Raw genomic sequence first — 19,531 nt, forward strand, 5'->3', positions numbered from 1 at the left:
TTTTTCAGTGTTAACTCACATTGAGGCAGCTTTCTGAATGACTTTGATTTAAAGTGTGAATATACTTTCCTTCTGCTACTCTCGGGGGGTAATTGTTCAAGATTTTTCTCAAACTGGAAAACTTGGACTACAACTAATTCTATCTACAATACCCACATTATATATTTAGCACAATACTCCAAGGTGTTGTAACTATTCAAACTTCTGTATTTGCCTTTTATTGCATGACAACACAAACAACAAGCGTTTTGGTTTGCTTTAACATTAAGAGACACTGTTTTAAAACAGTGTGGGATTTCAGAGTGGTGAAGATGTACCACTCCTTCCTTCAAACCTTATTTGGTCTTAAAAAGGTGACACCCAGTCGATCGTCATGTTTCTGAGAAGTAAGATACACAAAAAAGCACCACAGGGAAAAAAAAATATGGCATGAGAGGTCATAAGACAGGAACAGAAACTGGAAAACCTGCTGAACAGGTTCTTAGGGCAATACTGTCGTCATCTGCTTTGAATGTAAACAGATAGCATCATGATGAAAAACCCATGGAAACAAAGATATGAAAAAGTAGGCTGTGTTATGACAACTCTGCTATTGCTAAAAGTTTAATCTGTGAATTCTAATTTCAATCCTGATTTGATAGGAGGGAAATAACTGATTTTAACCAAAAAGAAATTAATATGAATGAGTGAGGAGTATGTTGTTACCCTTTGTTGGAGGTTTAGAGGATAAAAACAGCAAAATTACAGCAGGCTCAATGCGCCCTCTGCTGTATGCAAATATGACTGCAGACCAGTGTTTACATCGATGAAAACCCACATTTTCCAAGTACAAATATGCACAAACATGTTTTGAATTAATAGTGTACAGTACCTGAATGTTTTAGTTGTTGTGTATTTTATAATGACAAAAAAGACAAGAAAATGTTCTTTCCTGAGTTCAAAAATCTTTTAGTAATCCCTTCTTAAGGTAAGAATTTAATTGTGAAGGTTTGAGGTTTCTCTCAAAGCTGTCTTCAAAAATCTGTCATAAATTTCTCCCTGACATTTTCTTATCGAACCTTTCCTTAAAATAACAAAATAATAATAGTGTTTATGTTTGATATTACATAATAAAGAACTGAAAACAAAATGAAAAACATTGAGGTATTATAATAAACACGGAACAAGGAAATAAGAAATGGCATAAAATTATTTTTGAACAAAAAATGTGCTCATATTTTAGTACTCAAGTACTATAAAACTTCTGTATTACCACTTTTGCTCATTGATCACCCAGTAACAAATCTTACATATGTTTTTGATCTGCATCTGTTTTGCCACACAAATAGACTAAGTACATTCATTTGCTAGGTATATCCAAAATTATTTTTTAGAAAATGATATAAAAAGTATTTTTTGATGATCAGATTGAAATTACAAAATCCAGCTCCATTCTAGAATCCCAAAAGTAATGATGGCTACTCACTCCTGTAGCAAACTGAGTTTTATGGTTTGTATCTCTCACACACATGCTATACAACCTACAAACATGTTCCCTCTGTACTTAAAATGCTAAGAAACATGTTGCCTTTTCAAATTCAGTGGACGGAGTTTCACTTTGAACAAGGTTGTTTGATCTCATTCCCAGATTCTAGTTCCTACTTCTGAATTCCTAGTAATGTGTAACAAAACAGTAACACCCAATAGAGTTAGTTCCTGGTTTATTGTTGTCCGCATGAGCTTACACTGGGAGGGAAAATCATCCACTTCACTCTTTTGAGTTGTTTTTAAAGCATACTTGTAATAGAGCAACTCCTCCTTTTTGCTTATCACAGTTAGTTTATAGTAAATACTATACTATACTATGGTTTAGTTTAGTATCTACTTTAGTAGATAATCCCCTATATCCAGTAAAGTTGATGCAAGTCCCTTTGAGAACCTTAGCTCAGAATAACATTCAGTTGGAACTGAAGTAGTTCAAATGTAATGAAACTGATGACAAATATAATCCTGTGTATATTCAAGACTTCAAAGTGCAGATCCATTAGAATCGAGTGTTGTACCTAAAGCCACAGAGCTGTATTTTAATGACTTAAATTTTTTCAATTATTTCTCTTTATTTTAAGGGGTTAGCAGAATTGGTGGTAGAAGTGTAGAGGAATGAAAGTCTGTGATAAATAAAGCCCATAGAACCACCATCTTTTATTGTGTGGCCTTAATAGGTGTGCTTACATAAGTCGTATTGAAATTTTTCACAAGGATGCTGAAATTTATTTGAATTGCCTAAAAATGCCCCCTACTGATTGCTGATCTTCAAAAGTCTGACTTGCTGATTTTCAACTGAAGCAGATACCAATTTTTTATTTTTTATTTGTCTGAGAAGTTGCTAAATTGGCAACAGTGGAGCGACTGTTAGCTCAAGTGCAAATGTGAGCTGGTGGGAAGACGGGACAGGACTGAAGACACTGATTTTCAGACCTTTGTGGAGGTAGATGTTATCGGTTTCAAATGCAAATATTGGCCGGCCACCCAAAATGAAGAAATTTGGGGCATATATTGTGATGCACTCCAGAGAAAACTTAATAAGCTGTTTAAAAATGAAAGCAAATAAATTAAAACACAACAGTTCTGAATTAGAAGTAGGAAACAAATGTATTTATTATGATATCAATACATTTTATATATACACAAAATAAAAATGCAGTCCTAGAAGCATAATGAACTTTTTTTTAAATCATGACTTCTTTCATTGGTCAGACATCTTGCCAGTCTTTCACCTTGATTGCATGAGCAACTTTGGACTTTCTTTGTGTGGAAAAAGAATTACTTCTATTACTAGCAAATTATTTTACACACAAATAAATAAAACCATTGCTTTGAAATCCATTACTAAAAAAATAAGTGGACACCAAAAACCTTCTCAAGAAGCTGAAGTGTAAAGTATCTACAATATTGTGTGCATGTGATATGTCAGTGTGTCTGAGCTGGAGTACTTTAGGTAGTACCATTGGTAAAATATAACGTGATTTCACAGTAGTAAAAAAATGACACAGCAAATACACGTTCAAGTAAAAACAGGATAAGGTTAAAAAAATTAAAACCCCATTGCTTCAGTGACATTACGGCTTTCACATCATTCTGTTATTAAATGTAACAAGAGAGCTAAAACTTAAGACTAAAGATCAAAATCATGACACAGCAGTGTATATGCATGTGAAAATGTACAGTAATCTATGCAAGACTGTCATCTGGAATTTATTATTCTATGTCTTTAAGGACAAATAATATACAGCCCTTAGCTATGATAATATCTTGAGTCACAGAGACGAAACAAATATAAATGTTCTCACAATACCCAAATTTGGCAACAGCAGGCAGGACTACAGAATGTCGCCCAAATGTGCAAACCATGCCAATCAAAGCAAGTGATTAGATCCCATGATTGTACCATTATTTCACCTCTCTAAGCAAACACTTGACCGTTATGAAACAGCATCTGATTTGGGATACAGCTCCCTCATTCTGGGTTAATTATTGCTCCACAAATGATCTTACCTGTACAAAAAAGCATTCAGCATAAAGTAAGGTAAAGGAGGGTATACTGTTTCTTTTACTAGCTGTGTGATATACATCAATGCTCATGCACGGTTTGTGATGAGTGATCGTTGTGCGGCAAATGTGGGGAGATTCCTGTCCCCTTCAGCTCTTATGTGGGGCATTCTGGAGATGAATCTGATGGCTCCCGTCGAAGCCAAACCTCAGCCTTCTCTGCTTGATTCTTATCCTCAGAGTTGTCGGTTACAGAGCTCTTCCTCTCTGTGTCGGATATCTTCTCTTCATCTGGTGTGTCGCTCACAGTTGGAGACGGCAGGCTCTTACTCCCATCTGTTTCTGCTCCCTCCAGGGATAAAGCCATCAGGGGGCTCTCCAGATCAACCTCTTCAGATGGAGGTCTGGGTGTTTGGCAAAACCCGTCGTCATCATCGCTTAGGATGTCTGTCTCCTTCATTTCTTCCTGGTCTTCATACTCTTCTAGGTCAAACTGTTCCTCCACCCAGCGGTCTGTATCTCCCGCTAACTCAGACTGCTGCTCCTCCTTCTGCTGCAGCGGAACTGAATCGGATTCCTGTGGCGAAGTGAGGTCCTGCTGTTCCGAGTCCCCATCAAAAACAATGTCGGTGTCTATGGTGAAACGATTGCGCACCAGCTTTCTCCTGCCTAGAGTTCTGGTTGGGGCAGATGCTGTTAGGATAAATAAAAAAAAAATTTAAAAACTATTTTATTAAAGTAAGAATTCTTATAAATAATTTTCTCAATGGCACTGAGCATTTGTATTGAGCCATTGCTTTACATAAAATTCTTCTGTATTTTCATAGACAAGTCTTGTAAAGTATACTAGTTCTACATCAGCCTGGCCATTATGTTGCTATGCAGTTCTGCTCAATTTCCATCTCCATTCAGTGCTCTGTCTAGAATTTCTCCTATTGAGTTTGATTTCTCTGGTAGAATTTCAATCAAGCCGATTAGTGAACAGAAGGCATTGCAAACAATGATGTTGATTTTCGGGTGGGGTTATATTTTGGCAATGGAGGAAGTGAACGATCCTGTTCAATCCATGTTGCCCACACTTTCAAATATTAAATTAACATTAGAGTTGGGGTATTATTTTATAACCCATCTCTTTTAAAAGTTGCTTAAATTTAACTCTGACTTGTCTGGTGGGCTTGTTGGTCTTCATGATGCCATTAGTTCACTGATGTTCTCTAACTAACCCCTGAGATGGAGTTTCTTGCACTGGATTTTGTTTATAAAAATTACAAATACTCTGGAGCTTTTTTTTTTTTTTTAATGTGACAAAATATTGAATATATTAAAGGGGTATTGTTAACTTTTCAAGGTAATATATTAACCAGTTGCAAATTGTTTGTGTGCACAGTTGAACACATAAATGAACACCCTGGATTCCACCAAAGATCCTATCTGTGTCAGTTTGGAAGAAATTGGGACACTTTAAGCTGTAGGGTGAATGTAGCCACCGACTGGCATTTACCAGCTCTATTTATGGCTGGACGGGCTCCTTTCAGAGCACAGAGTCGTTTTCCTCCAAATGGCACATACTGCTGGTTGAGGGGTAAACTCTCTGTTTTTAGGAGCTGTCGGCGGTGCTTTTCCCTCAAGATGGAGTGGACTGTCTTCAGAAATTCCTTTCTGCCCTCCGGAGAGCTGAGAAAGGAAAAAGATGGGTTGCATTATCAGTTTGTCATTGTGTTGAGAGCAGCAAAAAAGAGCCGCAGACAGGCTTAAATCTGAATCTAAACTCCACCTCCTTCAGAAGAAAATCCTCACCTGCAGCACAGGTGAAACGTCCTCTCTGGTCTTCCTTCTGATTCTGATTTTGTGTGAACTATTTCACACATAGCAGAACTCTCACCGTCTGTGGGATACAAACAATCTGCATCATCCACAAAGAAAAGGTGAGATTAAAATACAAAGCCGTATTTAGTGGATCATCTACCTGTGTTTGACATGGATCTGATTTGAAGGGCATCTGTAGGAATCATATGACGGAAACGGAAAGGATCTTTTTCTTCCGAAGATACAGAAACCCGATGTGAGCCGCCCTTAAATTAGATAAATATATTTATATTAAAGCTACTTCTAAATGTTGCTCGTACAGTTACAGAATGCATGTGCCTTTTTGTGTGAAAACTTACAATTTTCTTCTTCTGCTTGGACTCTTCTTTGCATACAAACACCACAGCAGTTTTGAAAACTGAAAGGCGGAAGAAGATGGCAGACATGAGTTACCTCCAAATAATCACTAATTATTGTGCATAAAAGAAATATATTTTTAAAAGCAGACTTAATAAATGTGATCATTTGGAATATTAAAGTTTCTCGATAACACAGCTAAAGTGTTTTGAACAGTGAACTACTGTTCAAAAGTAATAATCTTAAAAGTTGTGCATTTGCTCACATTGTGACATATTATTATCACATATTTTAATGTTTGATTGAGATTTTATGTGTTAGACCTGTGCTTCTCAAAGTTTCTAACTCTAACTTACAAAATAGAAAAAGTAAGAGTTTCCTGACCCCTTTTACTAAGTTATTTGAAAAGTGGTACAATGACACAATCAGCATCAAAGCCAATAAATTGGTACACTTAAGTTCGAACTGCTGTGTTACACCAACACAATGTAGTGCAAAATTATAAGTTGGAAGGAAAAGGATACACGATTTTCAAAAGTGTATCTTGTGTTTGTTTTTATCTTCCTTTACGCTTGTACCCTTTTGTGTGTGCTTTGTATTTTTAATGGAAATGGAAATACAGACTTCTATTTCTCTACTGTATTTGACAAATATCTATTACTTAAAAGAAACAACATTTTTTAAAGCACATTTTATGTTTGTTCATTAATTTGATTTGTTTGATTATGTTCAATCCTACATATTTTTGCATTTAAATATGTTTTTTTTTTTTTACTAAATAAGCCCCAAATATCTTCAGTGGGTTACCTTTTTTTAATGGCACATAAGATTACTTATGGTTATGATCATAATGAATACTAAATGTAAAGTACTAGTGATAAATGCTAAATTCTGGGTTATATATTACTGTTAGCCTATTTTAACAAAGTACCATTTTCTAGTACCTTTAATGCTGAAACAATGTAGGAAAACAAAATAGATTGATTAAATTGAATATCATCACTGGCATACCAAATGTTGCCATCTGTGGTTCTTTCTTCCATTTTCCCAGAGAAATAGGTGGGTTGATCCATGTCACTGTGTTGTGCAGCAGCAAATCTCCCATCGATAAATCAGCCACCTGGCAGTTGTGTGAAAATATCAACATCGTCATCCCACAGGGACTTTTTTTTCCTTTTTGACAGAACAAAAAGGCTGCACTTGTCCAAACCTACGTCTTTCTTTTCACTGCTTTGCTCAGTGATCAGCTGGTCAAACACCGCTCCAAACTCCTCGTGGATCTTCTGCATTTCATTGATGTGGCTGGCAACCTTGTTCATGGCCTTTATAGCAACTATGTCAAGCAGAAAACATGTTTTCAGCTAAACTGTTGTGTCAGTTCAAGGATTCATTTCAGTTCTGTGATAAAAAGGATTTTATATCGTCAGTAAACTCTGACATTGTCTTACCATCCAAGTGGTAGTGTTCCTCACTGTCTGGGTCTGTCAGTGAGTAGAGCTCCCTTAGCAGAAGGGGGTATTTTAGCACCCTCTGTATGGGTTTAATCAGATAGGATTCTAGGGTGGAGGAGTGCTGCTGCTTGGGGTTCCGCTCATCAAGAAAGGCCTTGAAATTAGGGTCAGTTTTGGCTGCAATGACAAAAATAACATTGTGTTTGCAAAAGATTGGAAGAGATCATGCAATCCTTAGTAGTGTAAATAAATATTTTTTTTACATGTGGTTTTGATTGGGTCAGGTAAAATACTTGTATTCAAGGGATGTCAAAATATAAATTGCCAGCTTAGGTGAAGCGGGCAGTAATTATTTGGAATATGATAGAAAAATAACGTGGTCATTTTTAAATATAAGCTTGAGTCCAGGACCTGCCTCGTTCATTACCCAAATAGCTACACTGAGTGCCTCGAACAGGGCTGCAGCAGGGGATACAGCTCATTAAACAGCACCCACTCTAACCGGACCAAGGCAGTCTGATGCAGGTGTGCGCACAGGAATGAGTGGAATCAAAACAGCATAACACGCAGGCTGAAGTTAGTGGTAAGTTACCGATAATCACAGATTCATCCAGCAAGACCTAAGGTGAGGAGTAACAGATACTCCAGTCTGTATGATAGGTTCAAACAGTACATGTAATTCCATTGAAAAAATCTAATTCATTGTCAAAGACGGACAGGCTGGCAGCCAGATCGTTTGTCCACAATGACTTCACATGGCAACAAGAATTTGGATCTTTGACTCTGCTTTATAGCTCCACTTAGCAGGTGGAAAGTCGTAGGCTTTAATAGTTTTTTACTACAGTTGTAAATAATTAAAAGCAAACTTTTGATTAAAACTTTGTATGGATGCAAAATATGCATTTTTTTTGTCTTTTGTTCTTCATTAGATCTTTAAGACTGTATGCAAATTGAAAACAAAGTTAAATCTTATAACTGTATGTAAATACCATAGAACTATGACAGTTTCACTCTTGAGTTATATTGTGAGAATCCCATAGTCACAATGCCCAAAAGTACTTCAGTTCAATTTAGTATATTTATATAGCACCAAATTACAACAAATGTCATCTCGAGTCACTTTGCAAAAATAAAATAAAGTCAATTCAGTCACGCATACATTGCAATCAAAGAGCACATTAAGCTTGGTTAATTATCCTAATAAGTTCAAAAATGTCTCAATCTGCTAAACCCAGCGGACTGCATCAAGTCATGGACTTGAGAGATAACCAAGAAATAATTATACTAATAAAGGCCTTGTTATTGATCCAGAGAGCACATATTTCTGCTTGTCTCTCAGAAAAACAAAACCACAGGCTTGCCAAATATAAACCATTTAGTATTTTTTATGAAGAGCGAGGTGGAAGAATCAATAAACATATTTAAACTGCTTTATTTTAATACCGCCACCAAACCCTGCACAGCAGAAAAGCAGTTGACTCACTGAATATGAATGTGGCAAACAAAGCCATCCAGTGAAGTTAGAAAGGGAGTGGGTGTAGTAGCTTCAGAAGAGTCTGTTCAACACTTCTAATTACATATCATACGATCTAGCCAGGCTTTTAACCTCAAGAACTTCCAGCTGGAAAGTATACGGGGGTCAGATGGACAACTGCGGCTGACAATGATGAAGAGCAGATTTATAGAGAACTGCAATACACAGCAGATGGTTAAATACACACTGTCCTTTGAGCCAAGCTGGAATGTCAGCCCAATGGGAAAAAAAATGTACTCACCCTTCACAAGAACCTTTGGGACCTTGGTGTGACTGGCACAAAAAGCACTGTAGATCTTAAAACGGTCCGCATAGTACAAGAAAGAGCCTCCCAAAGAAAAGAGTATTTTCTGTGAAAGAATTCAGAGTCAGAAAAAAGTTTATAGGTCTTCTGAATGCTTGATGCCGTTTATATTCCAGGATTGTCTAAAAAAGAAAAAATTGTACCTTAAACTGATCCACACTCTCCAGCTTCTCCAGATCTGGAACCAATCTGGTTCCATCTTCCAGCGTTTTTAGGAACTCAACCTGGAATTCCACCATTTCTGGCAAATTGCCAAATAGAACATCCAGCTGGGAAAAATAATAATAATAATAATTTCCATCATCTAGTATTGTCAAATTTTTAGGACTTTGTAACAGTTACAAAAACTCTAACTAACATACAACATGAATTTTAATATTGCAAATGCATGTAAAAATCTCTGTCTCTCTAATTACTATCCATCCCTCTTGTTCTACAAGGCAACACTTCACATGATTATGCAACAAACCATTAATAGAACATTTCACCAGCACCGGCATATAAAAGCCAAGCTACCTCTTAAAAGCTCATGCATGGGAAACATTTCACATACCTCATCCTGTGTGAGGAAATTCTCCTTCTGCAGTGGGGTTAAATATCTCCCAATGAGACAATTGAGATCCTGCAAGGCAAGAGTTAAGTGTGTTTAATTGTGTTCTGTCACTTATGTGGGACGCTATAGGAAATAGACTCTTGGTGATAAAAGTCAGAGAGAAATGTTGCCAGTCTTGAGGACTTGTTTTAATACAAATGAGCAAGAGACTATTATAAACCACTGTAGACAGTAACAGATTTTCTGTACACCTTTGTCCCTAGTGGGATCAGGAGGGGTGCTGGTGCCTATCTCCTGCGAACGTTTCGGGTGAGAGGCGATGTACACCGTGGACAGGTCGCCAGTCTGTCGCAGAATTAATTATATCTAGATTTATTACCCACAGATTGATATGGTTAAAATGTTTATTTCAGTACATTTTGATGATTATGGTTTACAGGCAATGAAAACCCAAACTTCAGTTTCTCAGTATGAATAATTACATAAGATCATAGGGACTGGATTTTTCATAAAATAGTGGTGTTGCTACACACAGCAATCAACTGGGGGGAAAAGGTTGCACATTTTTAAGTATTTGCCCACTCTTTATTCTTATTAAGACAACTGTGTTTTTAAACTGTGGCAGGCATCTTACGGGCAGCAATTCACTCAAAGTTCAGTTTCTCAGAAAATGACAATATTCCATAACAATTTGAAGAAAGAATTTGTAATACAGAGGTGTTATGATTTGTACAATCATGGGAAAAATTGTGGACTTGATAGTTGTATAGCAAGACAGGGGTATTCAACAAAACCTTATCATAAAAAAGCTGTCTTTTTACATATAAATTGACTGAAAGGAAAAGTGTAGTTTGAATTTGCGATTCACAAGTTTGGTCAGGATTCAGTGTGACTGGAGTCGGTGCTTCAAGAGCCATCATATAGCCACAGTATGAAGGCTAGTTGTAGTGGTCCACAACTGTCACTTTCTTTGTTCCGTGACTCCTCAACCAAAGACATGTAAAATAAAGATAAAACCTGTGCTAAAGACAAAGAACTGGACTGTTGTTCAATGGACAAAAGTCCTCTCTTCAGGTGGAAATAAATTGTGAATTTCATTTAGAAGTAAATTAAAATTCTGGAAGGAGAAATTTCAAGACTCATTTTGTCTGCTGGTGTTGGTCCACCATGTTTTCTTATGTCAGCTCAACCATATATCATGTTTCCCTCTGCTGACAAATTTTCTGGTTATCCTGACTTCATTTTCTATCAGGACTTGGGGCCTTGGGACCTACCAATACCTGGTTTAATGACCATGGTATAACTGTGCTTGACTGCCCTGACCTAAGCCACACAAGAGGAAGACGAGAGACACGAGCAGCAACAAAGCAGCAATATGATAGCCACTATTAAAGCAACATGTCCATCCTTAAAATTTAAGGATATCTTAAGTCTTAATACCAAAGACTGACCTTTGGTATTACTGTCACATAAATACAGTAATAATGACAAAAAAAAAAACATCTAAGTATTGAACAAGTATATTGTTTTCAAGAACAAACCTTTCTGAAGATAGACATTCCTGTATTAAGCCGTATATTTTTAAATTTGTTCCTCAGAAAATCAGATTGCTATATAAGACGGAGTATTGGGTTTTCATTAGCTATAAACATTTATAATAAAAATTAACAAAAGTATCACTCTGTGCAAATCGTTAGGAGTATATCTTTTTTTAACAGAATTAATTAAATAAATGACCATTTGAATGATATTCTAACTTATTGAAATGCATGTGTATAATGATCTTGTATACCAGCAAACCTACAAATTAATTTGACAGCAGCATTCATTTCAAATCATTAATTATCACTGAAAGTCCTCTCTGGCGTTTGTTCCTCTGGCTTTTAAGTCCCTGTGGTATTTTTCAGCAGCAATTAAACATACAAACAAAAAGTGCACCAGACTAAAGTAAATTAGAACAAATCACCAATTCCCATTGAATCTTGTGCAATATACAATCAATCATTTGTAATGTGATTTCTACAGTAAGCCCATTTGTGCCCCCTGGACTGAGAATCATTAAGACAGTCTTGACATTTTCCCATTACATACCATCTCTAACCCAGTTATTCCACCGAGCCACTTTTATACCGAGCTGGAAAAGATTAGAAAATATCCAGACAAGGACACAGCTGTGTCCCCCATCACATCTCCGGGGACGCAGAGATAAATATGGATTGGTTATATAGAATAGACAATATGAAGGCGGAGCATATCTCAAGACGGATAGAATCTCTGACAGCTGCACAGGAGAACATATGCACTCACAGACACCATCTGCTTGGAACGAGTCTGATGATCGATACTGACTTTGACATAGGTGCGCTCGGTCTCCACGAGTTCACAGATCACTTTGCGGAGCTTGTCGGCATCAGACAGCTGTCGGGGAGTTGCGGTAGGCGGGAAGGGTGAGTCCGGGCTCGGCGAAGAGGACACACACTCTGAGGGATTCATGTCATGGAGACTGCGGCAGAAAGCGGCAACCTGCTCTGTACTCTTTAAAGGAAAAAGGAAGACAAAAGAGACAGGTAAGTGATGAAAAACAGGCAAAAGTATAATCCAAATGTTGGAATATAAAAGGAAATATGCATGAAGCAACCAATCAGCACCTTGGAAGAAAATGTGTAGGCATCACCTTCTACTTACTGATGTGCACAGACTCATGAATGTGCAGAGAGTGAGCCTAGAAAGAGGCAGAGGCAGCTCTAAAAAAATCTTTTGCACTAATTTGGTCTATTTCAGTCTATCACAACTATGACTTTCCGACCTCCTCTTTTTTGCTCACTTCCCCGGGTGCTTTCTTCCTGCTGATGGATTAGTGGTGTAATGATTCAACTCTTTCACTGGATCAAAATATACACACACTGTGTGTCCACAAAGAGTATGAGTTGCCATGGTGACTGGCCCTGATGTGCATTAGACTATTATTTTGGACAAAAATAGACCCCTCTCAACAAAAGCCTACATGGCTGAACAAATAGTTACTTTGTTTGCAAAAGGCTACAGCCTCATCAGCCAAACAAGAAAATAAATAAATAAAAACAAGAAATGCTGGCTTGTAACAGCAATACAAACACAAAAAAGAATGCACAAAGAGGCTCCTTCCTTATCTATCACAACTTGATTTCATTATATTAAGGATTATCATGACACAAAAGAGATCAGCTGAGAAAATCCAGCAGAGTGGTCGGAGGCCATATAAAAGGCACAGCCAGCAGGAGTACATTAAAAACCGTGTAAAGGAGGGCAAAGATGACTCTCGCTTGTAATATGGGCAGTTTTATAGACTTGATGGAAGTAATTTATCCTGTCACGCCTACAAATACCTCTGGGAAATAATAATGATATGGACTTCACACAGCTGCAAAAGATGGATGCTTCTAATCTTAATTAAGGTCAAAGTCGCTGCCAGTCAGCACATCTGACAATCTCAACAACACCATCTCCTATGCATAAAATGCTCACCAAACAAAACTGTGACATTTATTTCTTCAAAAGGCCTGCTTCATTACATGCAATTCAATAAAGAGATTCATGTTTGTTTTTAATTCATCATTCAGTTATATGTAATGACTGAAATAAATTCAAATATCATCAATGCCAGATACGTCTAATCTCACGCAGCTTTTATAAATGAAACTGATTGTCAGCATTGTTATCTAATCAAGGAGACATTTATGTGAGGCACGAAAGACGACCGTTTGTTCCGCTTGAAAAATTCCCAAAAATTCTCAGGCGGCTTGTACACCAACTAGGCAGTGGTAAAATGGCTGTAAATGTATTGTCACAAATGCACTTTATAACATACAAGTAGAAAATTTGCTAAATTTGTGGAGCAAGCATCTATCAAAAATTTCTCAACATGAAGTTGTCGTTGCTGTCTTCAATTGTGAATAAAGGACAACAAAATAATTTCAGTAGGTTTGAGTATTTGAAAACTGAAAACAGACTGAACTTCTATAGGTCATACTGAAAACTGAAAACAGACTGAACTTCTATAGGTCATACTTACCACTGAAAACAGACTGAACTTCTATAGGTCATACTTACCACTGAAAACAGACTGAACTTCTATAGGTCATACTTACCACTGAAAGCACTTTACACTAGAGCCAAATTCAGATACCCAGTTATTTCTTTGCTCAAAAGCCAAAAGAGTAGAAGTGTGTCTATAAACGCTCATTAAAAGTCTCCATACTTTGGAATGGTACATTATTTCACAAAGCAGGGACATTTTTGTTTGGACCTTGGAACATTCAAGCGCAACTTTTTTTTCTCCCTTTTTGTTTGTGGATGTATAGCAATAGGGGAAACCATTAAGACCATTAAAAAAACAGTTAATTTTTATATCAATTCTGTAATAAACGGCAAGCCATTGAAGTGAAGCCAGAACTGGAGCTAGAAGTTCCTGTTTTCTAGTTCCTGATAGTTTGTCAGTGTACCAATTTTTACTGCAGACTTTGATCCGTCTCTTTATGGGGTTAAATTACACAGAACTGACCTTTTAGGTATTGCCAAGTGTTTGAAATCCATGAGAATTTGGTTTAAAACAAAAGAAACACATTCACAAATAGATAGCATTTGGTATGGCATTTGACAAAATGTAATGTTTATTGCTTGTTTCACAATTGGTTTCTGTTTTATGTTTTTATGGTGTAAAGCACTTTGAACTGCCTTGTTGCTAAAGTGTGCCATACAAATAAAATTGACTAGATATTCAGCAATACTTTGAGTGCCATTGGTTTATTGAGATGCAAGCAGTAAGAAGTGCTAATAGCTTTTACTTCATTTTACATAATGCAGCTGTCATTTAGATCCTAAATCTGGAGCATTTTACCGCATGACAGTCAGGACCTTTAATACACATTAGAAGTGTTGTGCCGAAGTGTGTCGAGATGAAATAGATTATTAGACTCGAATTGTAAATTTTATCAGAGGTCTTTATGCTTCTGGACTACAGGGAGATGAGCCTTGTATCGTCGCGGACCAGAGGCAGCAGGTGTGGTATGTTTGATAGAAAATAATAGAGCTTGTATTTTGGGTGGTACTGCTTTTAGTTTTCCTAATAATGTTATTTAAATCTTTTTTTTATTTATTTTTTTATCTCGGGCACACAGAATTGTTCAACTGTGTCTAAATAACAAGAATAAAGAAGCCATCAGCAGTTTGGAAGAGCCTATTAATCCAAGATGAAATAAGTAGATGTGTTTTAGGATCTCTGGTTCAGAGCTGACTAATCACACACAAGAGGAGTGTTATAATTGCCTCTGACTGCCACCTTCTGCCTGTGCTTCAGATCCAACTAATTATCCCCTGCTTAGTTTTGGTTTTTTAAGGCGTCTGTGACCACAAGAAAGAAAGGAAATGGAAATACATTTCATATGATAACTAATCAGTGGCACTCATTTTCTACTCGACTGTTAAATCATTGGTGAAGAAGGATGTGCAAGAACATTTGTGCAGCATTAATGTAGAGAGAAAACTAAACAAATAAGCCAGACTTTTTTTTTCCCACTACTGTACCACTTCTCAAATGGGGAGAAGAAACATAAAAACACTGACATATATTAAAATGATTAATTATGATTTGCTGTTTTAATGCATGTAAACAGAGCACTATAAAATACTGGCAAAGCTGACTTCATTCTGCACACACAACAAAACGGGATGACAATTTATTAATTGTGACAGCTTTTAGTCAGAACAGCCGCCTCGTTCCATTATGCGATATTAAATTGAATATGCCAGGGCCAATGTCTGTACAAGACTCCTGTTGATCTTCAGCAGGGTTGGAAATCTTAATGATTATTAAGAGAGGTCAACAAAGCATGGATGTATGCCCAATTTGGCTCCACGCCGTGGCATAGAGGGGCTCTGAATGCAGTGACTGTGATGGAGAAATACTTTATTAATCCGGCCTTTATCAATATGGCACTTTATATCTTCATAAATGTTCAGAACAAGTAGTATCTGTGATCAAACTCTCTTTGAATGTTTAAGAAAGCAGCTCAATGCTTCACAGTGCAGATTACTCGCCAGATCATTTGACATTCTAGTAGATGAAGCGAATTAAAATGCATTAGGACTATTTAGATTTTAGGGGTTTTATATGTAATAAGTAGTTTGCACTAGTTATTAATATCAAAATACAACAAGAGATTTACAGTCTCACTTTCAAAACCACAAAAATGCTCATCAAAATGAGACACCAGAGAAAGTTCAAAGCAACCAGTTTTCTCCAGCTGTATGGAGCATAAAGCTGCACAATGTTCCATCCTTCCCCGTTTGTTGCTGCAGACTGCTAGGCAGTGGACCGAAATGAGCTTTTACACACTTTTCTTACTTACGGGAAAAACAGAAAATGCAAACATTCATGGTGTTGAACCTAAGGAGTGCTACTCATAACACTCATCTCTAAAGCATTATTTGTTGTAATATTGTAATATGAATCACAGCATAATCTCTAAGCATATTTATTTCAATTGTTTTATCAGTAAAATTTAAATAATCTGTTATATACAGATCACCATCAATATCAAATAACATTCTTAAGACATCTCAGATTATTACGACTTAGTAATGCTAATAACTTAGATGTTTGTCTGAAAATTAGAATATTATAGAATATTATATCAATAATAAAAAGGGACTATTAATTCAAGGGTTCTTTTTTCTTTTTTTTGGACCGTTTGCAATCACACGTATGATTGCTGACAGTACAGAGTCCTGACACCTTCAAAAAAGGAGGCTTTGTCACAAAAGGTTGTTTACAGAGTATTGTATGCAAGTTTGTTAGTGGAAAGTTAAGTGGAAGAAAAAAGAACTATAGTATAAATAGGTGCACGAACAAGCCAAGGATTGTTATTCAAAGTCCATTAACAGAGTTTGGGGGAAGTGGGGACTGCAGCTGGACTTAGAGGACACAGACGATAACCTACAACTGTTGAATTGTTAAACCATTCTTACTCTATGTATAATGAATATTTATATCAGTTTCATGTTTGAATTGCATTCCTGACATAGCTTTTTGTTTTCCAATTTATAGAACTGCACATGTATAGCCCATTAAACAATCAATGCCTTCTCCAGAAAAAAATATGCAAAACGCCTTAAAGTAAAATCTAGATGATTGCAATAGCATATAAGAACTAGTTATGAAGTCCTAATTCCTCCTGCCTTGGTAAATTGACAATACAATTTAACAAGTTTCACTAAGTCACGCAAGACAGTCACAGTCTGCTCATAGTCCTCACAGTTTAGTCTAATTAACACCATTGCAGTTGTGAGCTTCTGAACAGTCATGAGATGGCAAAGAGACAGACGATGAGAAAAAAAACAACAAAGCTTTTAGGATAAGTACAAACAGAATGTAAATCAAAGACACTGTCATGGGTAAAAAAAAGTGTGAGACTCCAGTTTATTGTCTCCCCTAGCTTATTAAATATGGATGAAACACATAAAGCGGATCAGCGCTGATGAGGTAGAGAGAAGGTTACATATCTGCTCTATGAATCTGACAAGAGATTGATATCACAGCCCAGGACTGCGAGGGAGAAAGCTCCCCAGCAGTCAATCACCGCAGCAACACGGAGGGTAGTTTCTCAAAGTCGTGTCAGGTCCAAGTTTCACGGGAATGAACTCCTGCATGTAGTCATTTATTTCCTTATTATCTTGTGAAGAACTCCTGTGATTATGGGGCAACTATGCGGCACATCGATGACTCACAGCTTCCTGTCTTTAGCAGTCGAGAGGGGGATTTTAAACAAAAGCTATGAAGGTGTTTTCCTACCCTAACTAGGACAAAACGGCTACGACCGCAGCGACAGCAACCCAGGTAAAGAGATACACGATAGAGATCTCACCAGATGAAGCATGTCATAGATGGAGTCTGCGGAGCGCTTTCTGTGCTTGCTCCACTTCAGGACGGACATTGCCCAGTGCCAGTCAGTGGACAGTCAGCGGCAGGTAAAGTGCCCGAGAGATAACTCCAGGTTTTTTAAAAGTCAAGCCTACTCTGTGCCTCTGGAACACATCTCTTCGCCCCCTTTTGTCTTTCCTGTTTTAAAAAAGAAGGTGCTGTGGTCCTTGAGTGAATCTGCACAGCCTCCTCCTCTCCGCCCACCAGCACTTACAGCCTTCCAGCTCCCCCTCTTTTGCGCCTTCACAGTCTGCTGTAGCTCTGTCTCTAATATTCTCCTGTTTTCTCTCTCTGACTTTCTCTCTTCTTTACAGCCTGGCTAAACTCAGGCACATGGAGTGAGTGTGAGGATCTGTCCAGCTTTGACAACATTGCAAATGAGTTTAATAATCCCTGTGACTGAACCTGAAGCAGAGCAGTGCAGGAGGAAAGGAGTCTCCTCCTCAAGGGTTGCAGTGCAGCAGGATTGGCTGAGTGAGCAACACAGCAGTAGAATATAAATGTAGGGTTTGATGAAGAGGAGGGGGGTGAAATGAGCTGCAAACAAGCAGGCTTTGCAGGAACAAAACAGATAATGGGGAATTTTATATATAAACTCTTATAAATTATGTGAAATAGAAGCTCTAGTATGCTATATACTCCTATTACAATGATGACTTCTACTGTACATGCATTTCATTTGTGCTTGTAAAATGTGGTAACCAGATAGATAATTTGAACATAAAAGAAAGTAACATTAATATTAGGTCTGAGAAAAGACACTTCATTTTTGTGTAAGCCGTAACACCACAGAAGAGGATTCACTGCATGGGACAAAATCAGGATTGCTTCAAGTTCAGTAAGCGGAAATGGAAAAACTGCAATTGATACTCAGGAAACGTGAATATAATAAAGCAAACATTGCCTTACAAAAGGGCTCATATACTGCATAATTTTATGTGATAGACCAACACAAAGGAGTTATTAAAAACATGTGCTTTGAAGACTTTTGATAAATAAAAATCGAGAAGTGTAAATTTCTGTTCAATTCCAATAAAACGGGGCTTATAAAACGGTGTAAAAAAGTCAGGGGGTGTGAATACTTTTGCAAGGGACTGTACATTGTTTAGTCATCAAGAAAATGAACATCTTGCAAAAGCATAAATATAATAAGCATAACCTTATTTGGATTAAGAAGTTCAGACGATGCTGTCTACATAGAGACTTAATCAGGTCGTAAACTGGTGTTATGACTGATTAGAAATGTTGTAATCAAGATGACACTTGGAAAACCTTTCAAAGTCAGTTACGAAGAGAAAATTAGAGATTGCGTCTTAATTAAGCCACATTTTTCCATCAGCATGGAAATTTTTTTTACCATCAGCCAAAAGCAAATTAATGGCAATGTTACTTCTTCATCTTGACAGTTATGTTCTTGTGCAATTTGTGTCCCTCGATAAATGAACCTCATTCATCCTGAAGGATAATAACTGTGCACAATAAAGACATTAGAAATTAAGTTTAATAAAGACAAATATCACCAGCGTGTTTCATTCAAAAAGCTTTAAGCTTATATACTTTTGTTTAGGCAATTTTAATATTGCGCTGTTATTAATGATATGTTGTCTGAGGCTACTATATTCCTTTACAGCAATAGTCAAAAGGAGGTCCGATACAAATTTGCACTTAACAGCAGCACCCATAAGTGAATGTGAACAAAAACTGTGGAGCTTTCTTAAAGTGCTGAAATGAGCCAGTAACAGGTGGTGACTCAAACTGTGCTGCAGCAAATGTTCATAAGAGGGTTTTTTTTTTTTTTCCATAACAACAGACGGCTGAGAAGGGTTGTTGTGAAGGACAAGCAGGAAGCATCTAAACAAATGTGCTGTCACGTGTTTGCTGCAGTCTTACCTTTCCGCACTCATCAAATTCGCTAAAGATCTCCGAATCATCATCCAGGCTGTCTCCAGAGCTCTCAAGCAGCAGTCCCACACTATCGTCCAGAATCTCCTCTGCATCGAAACAAAACAAACACAAGCACTTTTTGTTTCCTGTTAAAGCA

At 37.2% G+C, this 19,531-nt stretch overlaps 1 protein-coding gene across 4 annotated transcripts in view; it reads right to left on the reverse strand.

Moving 5' to 3' along the window:
• Positions 1-3,077: 3,077 nt before the first annotated feature.
• LOC114161546 (TIAM Rac1 associated GEF 1) overlaps positions 3,078-19,531 on the reverse strand; it is a 49,511-nt gene continuing 33,057 nt past the window's right edge. For 3 of the 4 annotated variants that reach the window (XM_028044864.1, XM_028044865.1, XM_028044866.1), the window contains exons 15-27: positions 19,381-19,481; positions 11,883-12,068; positions 9,534-9,602; positions 9,124-9,249; positions 8,918-9,026; positions 7,140-7,319; positions 6,906-7,024; positions 6,703-6,811; positions 5,694-5,752; positions 5,495-5,600; positions 5,326-5,413; positions 5,030-5,202; positions 3,078-4,221 (exon numbers count right to left, since the gene is read on the reverse strand). In XM_028044864.1, the coding sequence (XP_027900665.1) occupies positions 3,686-4,221; positions 5,030-5,202; positions 5,326-5,413; positions 5,495-5,600; positions 5,694-5,752; positions 6,703-6,811; positions 6,906-7,024; positions 7,140-7,319; positions 8,918-9,026; positions 9,124-9,249; positions 9,534-9,602; positions 11,883-12,068; positions 19,381-19,481 (1,961 nt within the window). In that variant the 3' untranslated portion in view covers positions 3,078-3,685. Of the gene's footprint in view, positions 4,222-5,029; positions 5,203-5,325; positions 5,414-5,494; positions 5,601-5,693; positions 5,753-6,702; positions 6,812-6,905; positions 7,025-7,139; positions 7,320-8,917; positions 9,027-9,123; positions 9,250-9,533; positions 9,603-11,882; positions 12,069-17,434; positions 19,336-19,380; positions 19,482-19,531 lie in introns of those variants that run through there. The other variant, XM_028044867.1, reaches the window with a different exon arrangement.

This window comes from Xiphophorus couchianus, chromosome 18 (genome assembly GCF_001444195.1).
Source record: "Xiphophorus couchianus chromosome 18, X_couchianus-1.0, whole genome shotgun sequence".
In the NCBI taxonomy this organism is placed as follows: domain Eukaryota; kingdom Metazoa; phylum Chordata; class Actinopteri; order Cyprinodontiformes; family Poeciliidae; genus Xiphophorus; species Xiphophorus couchianus.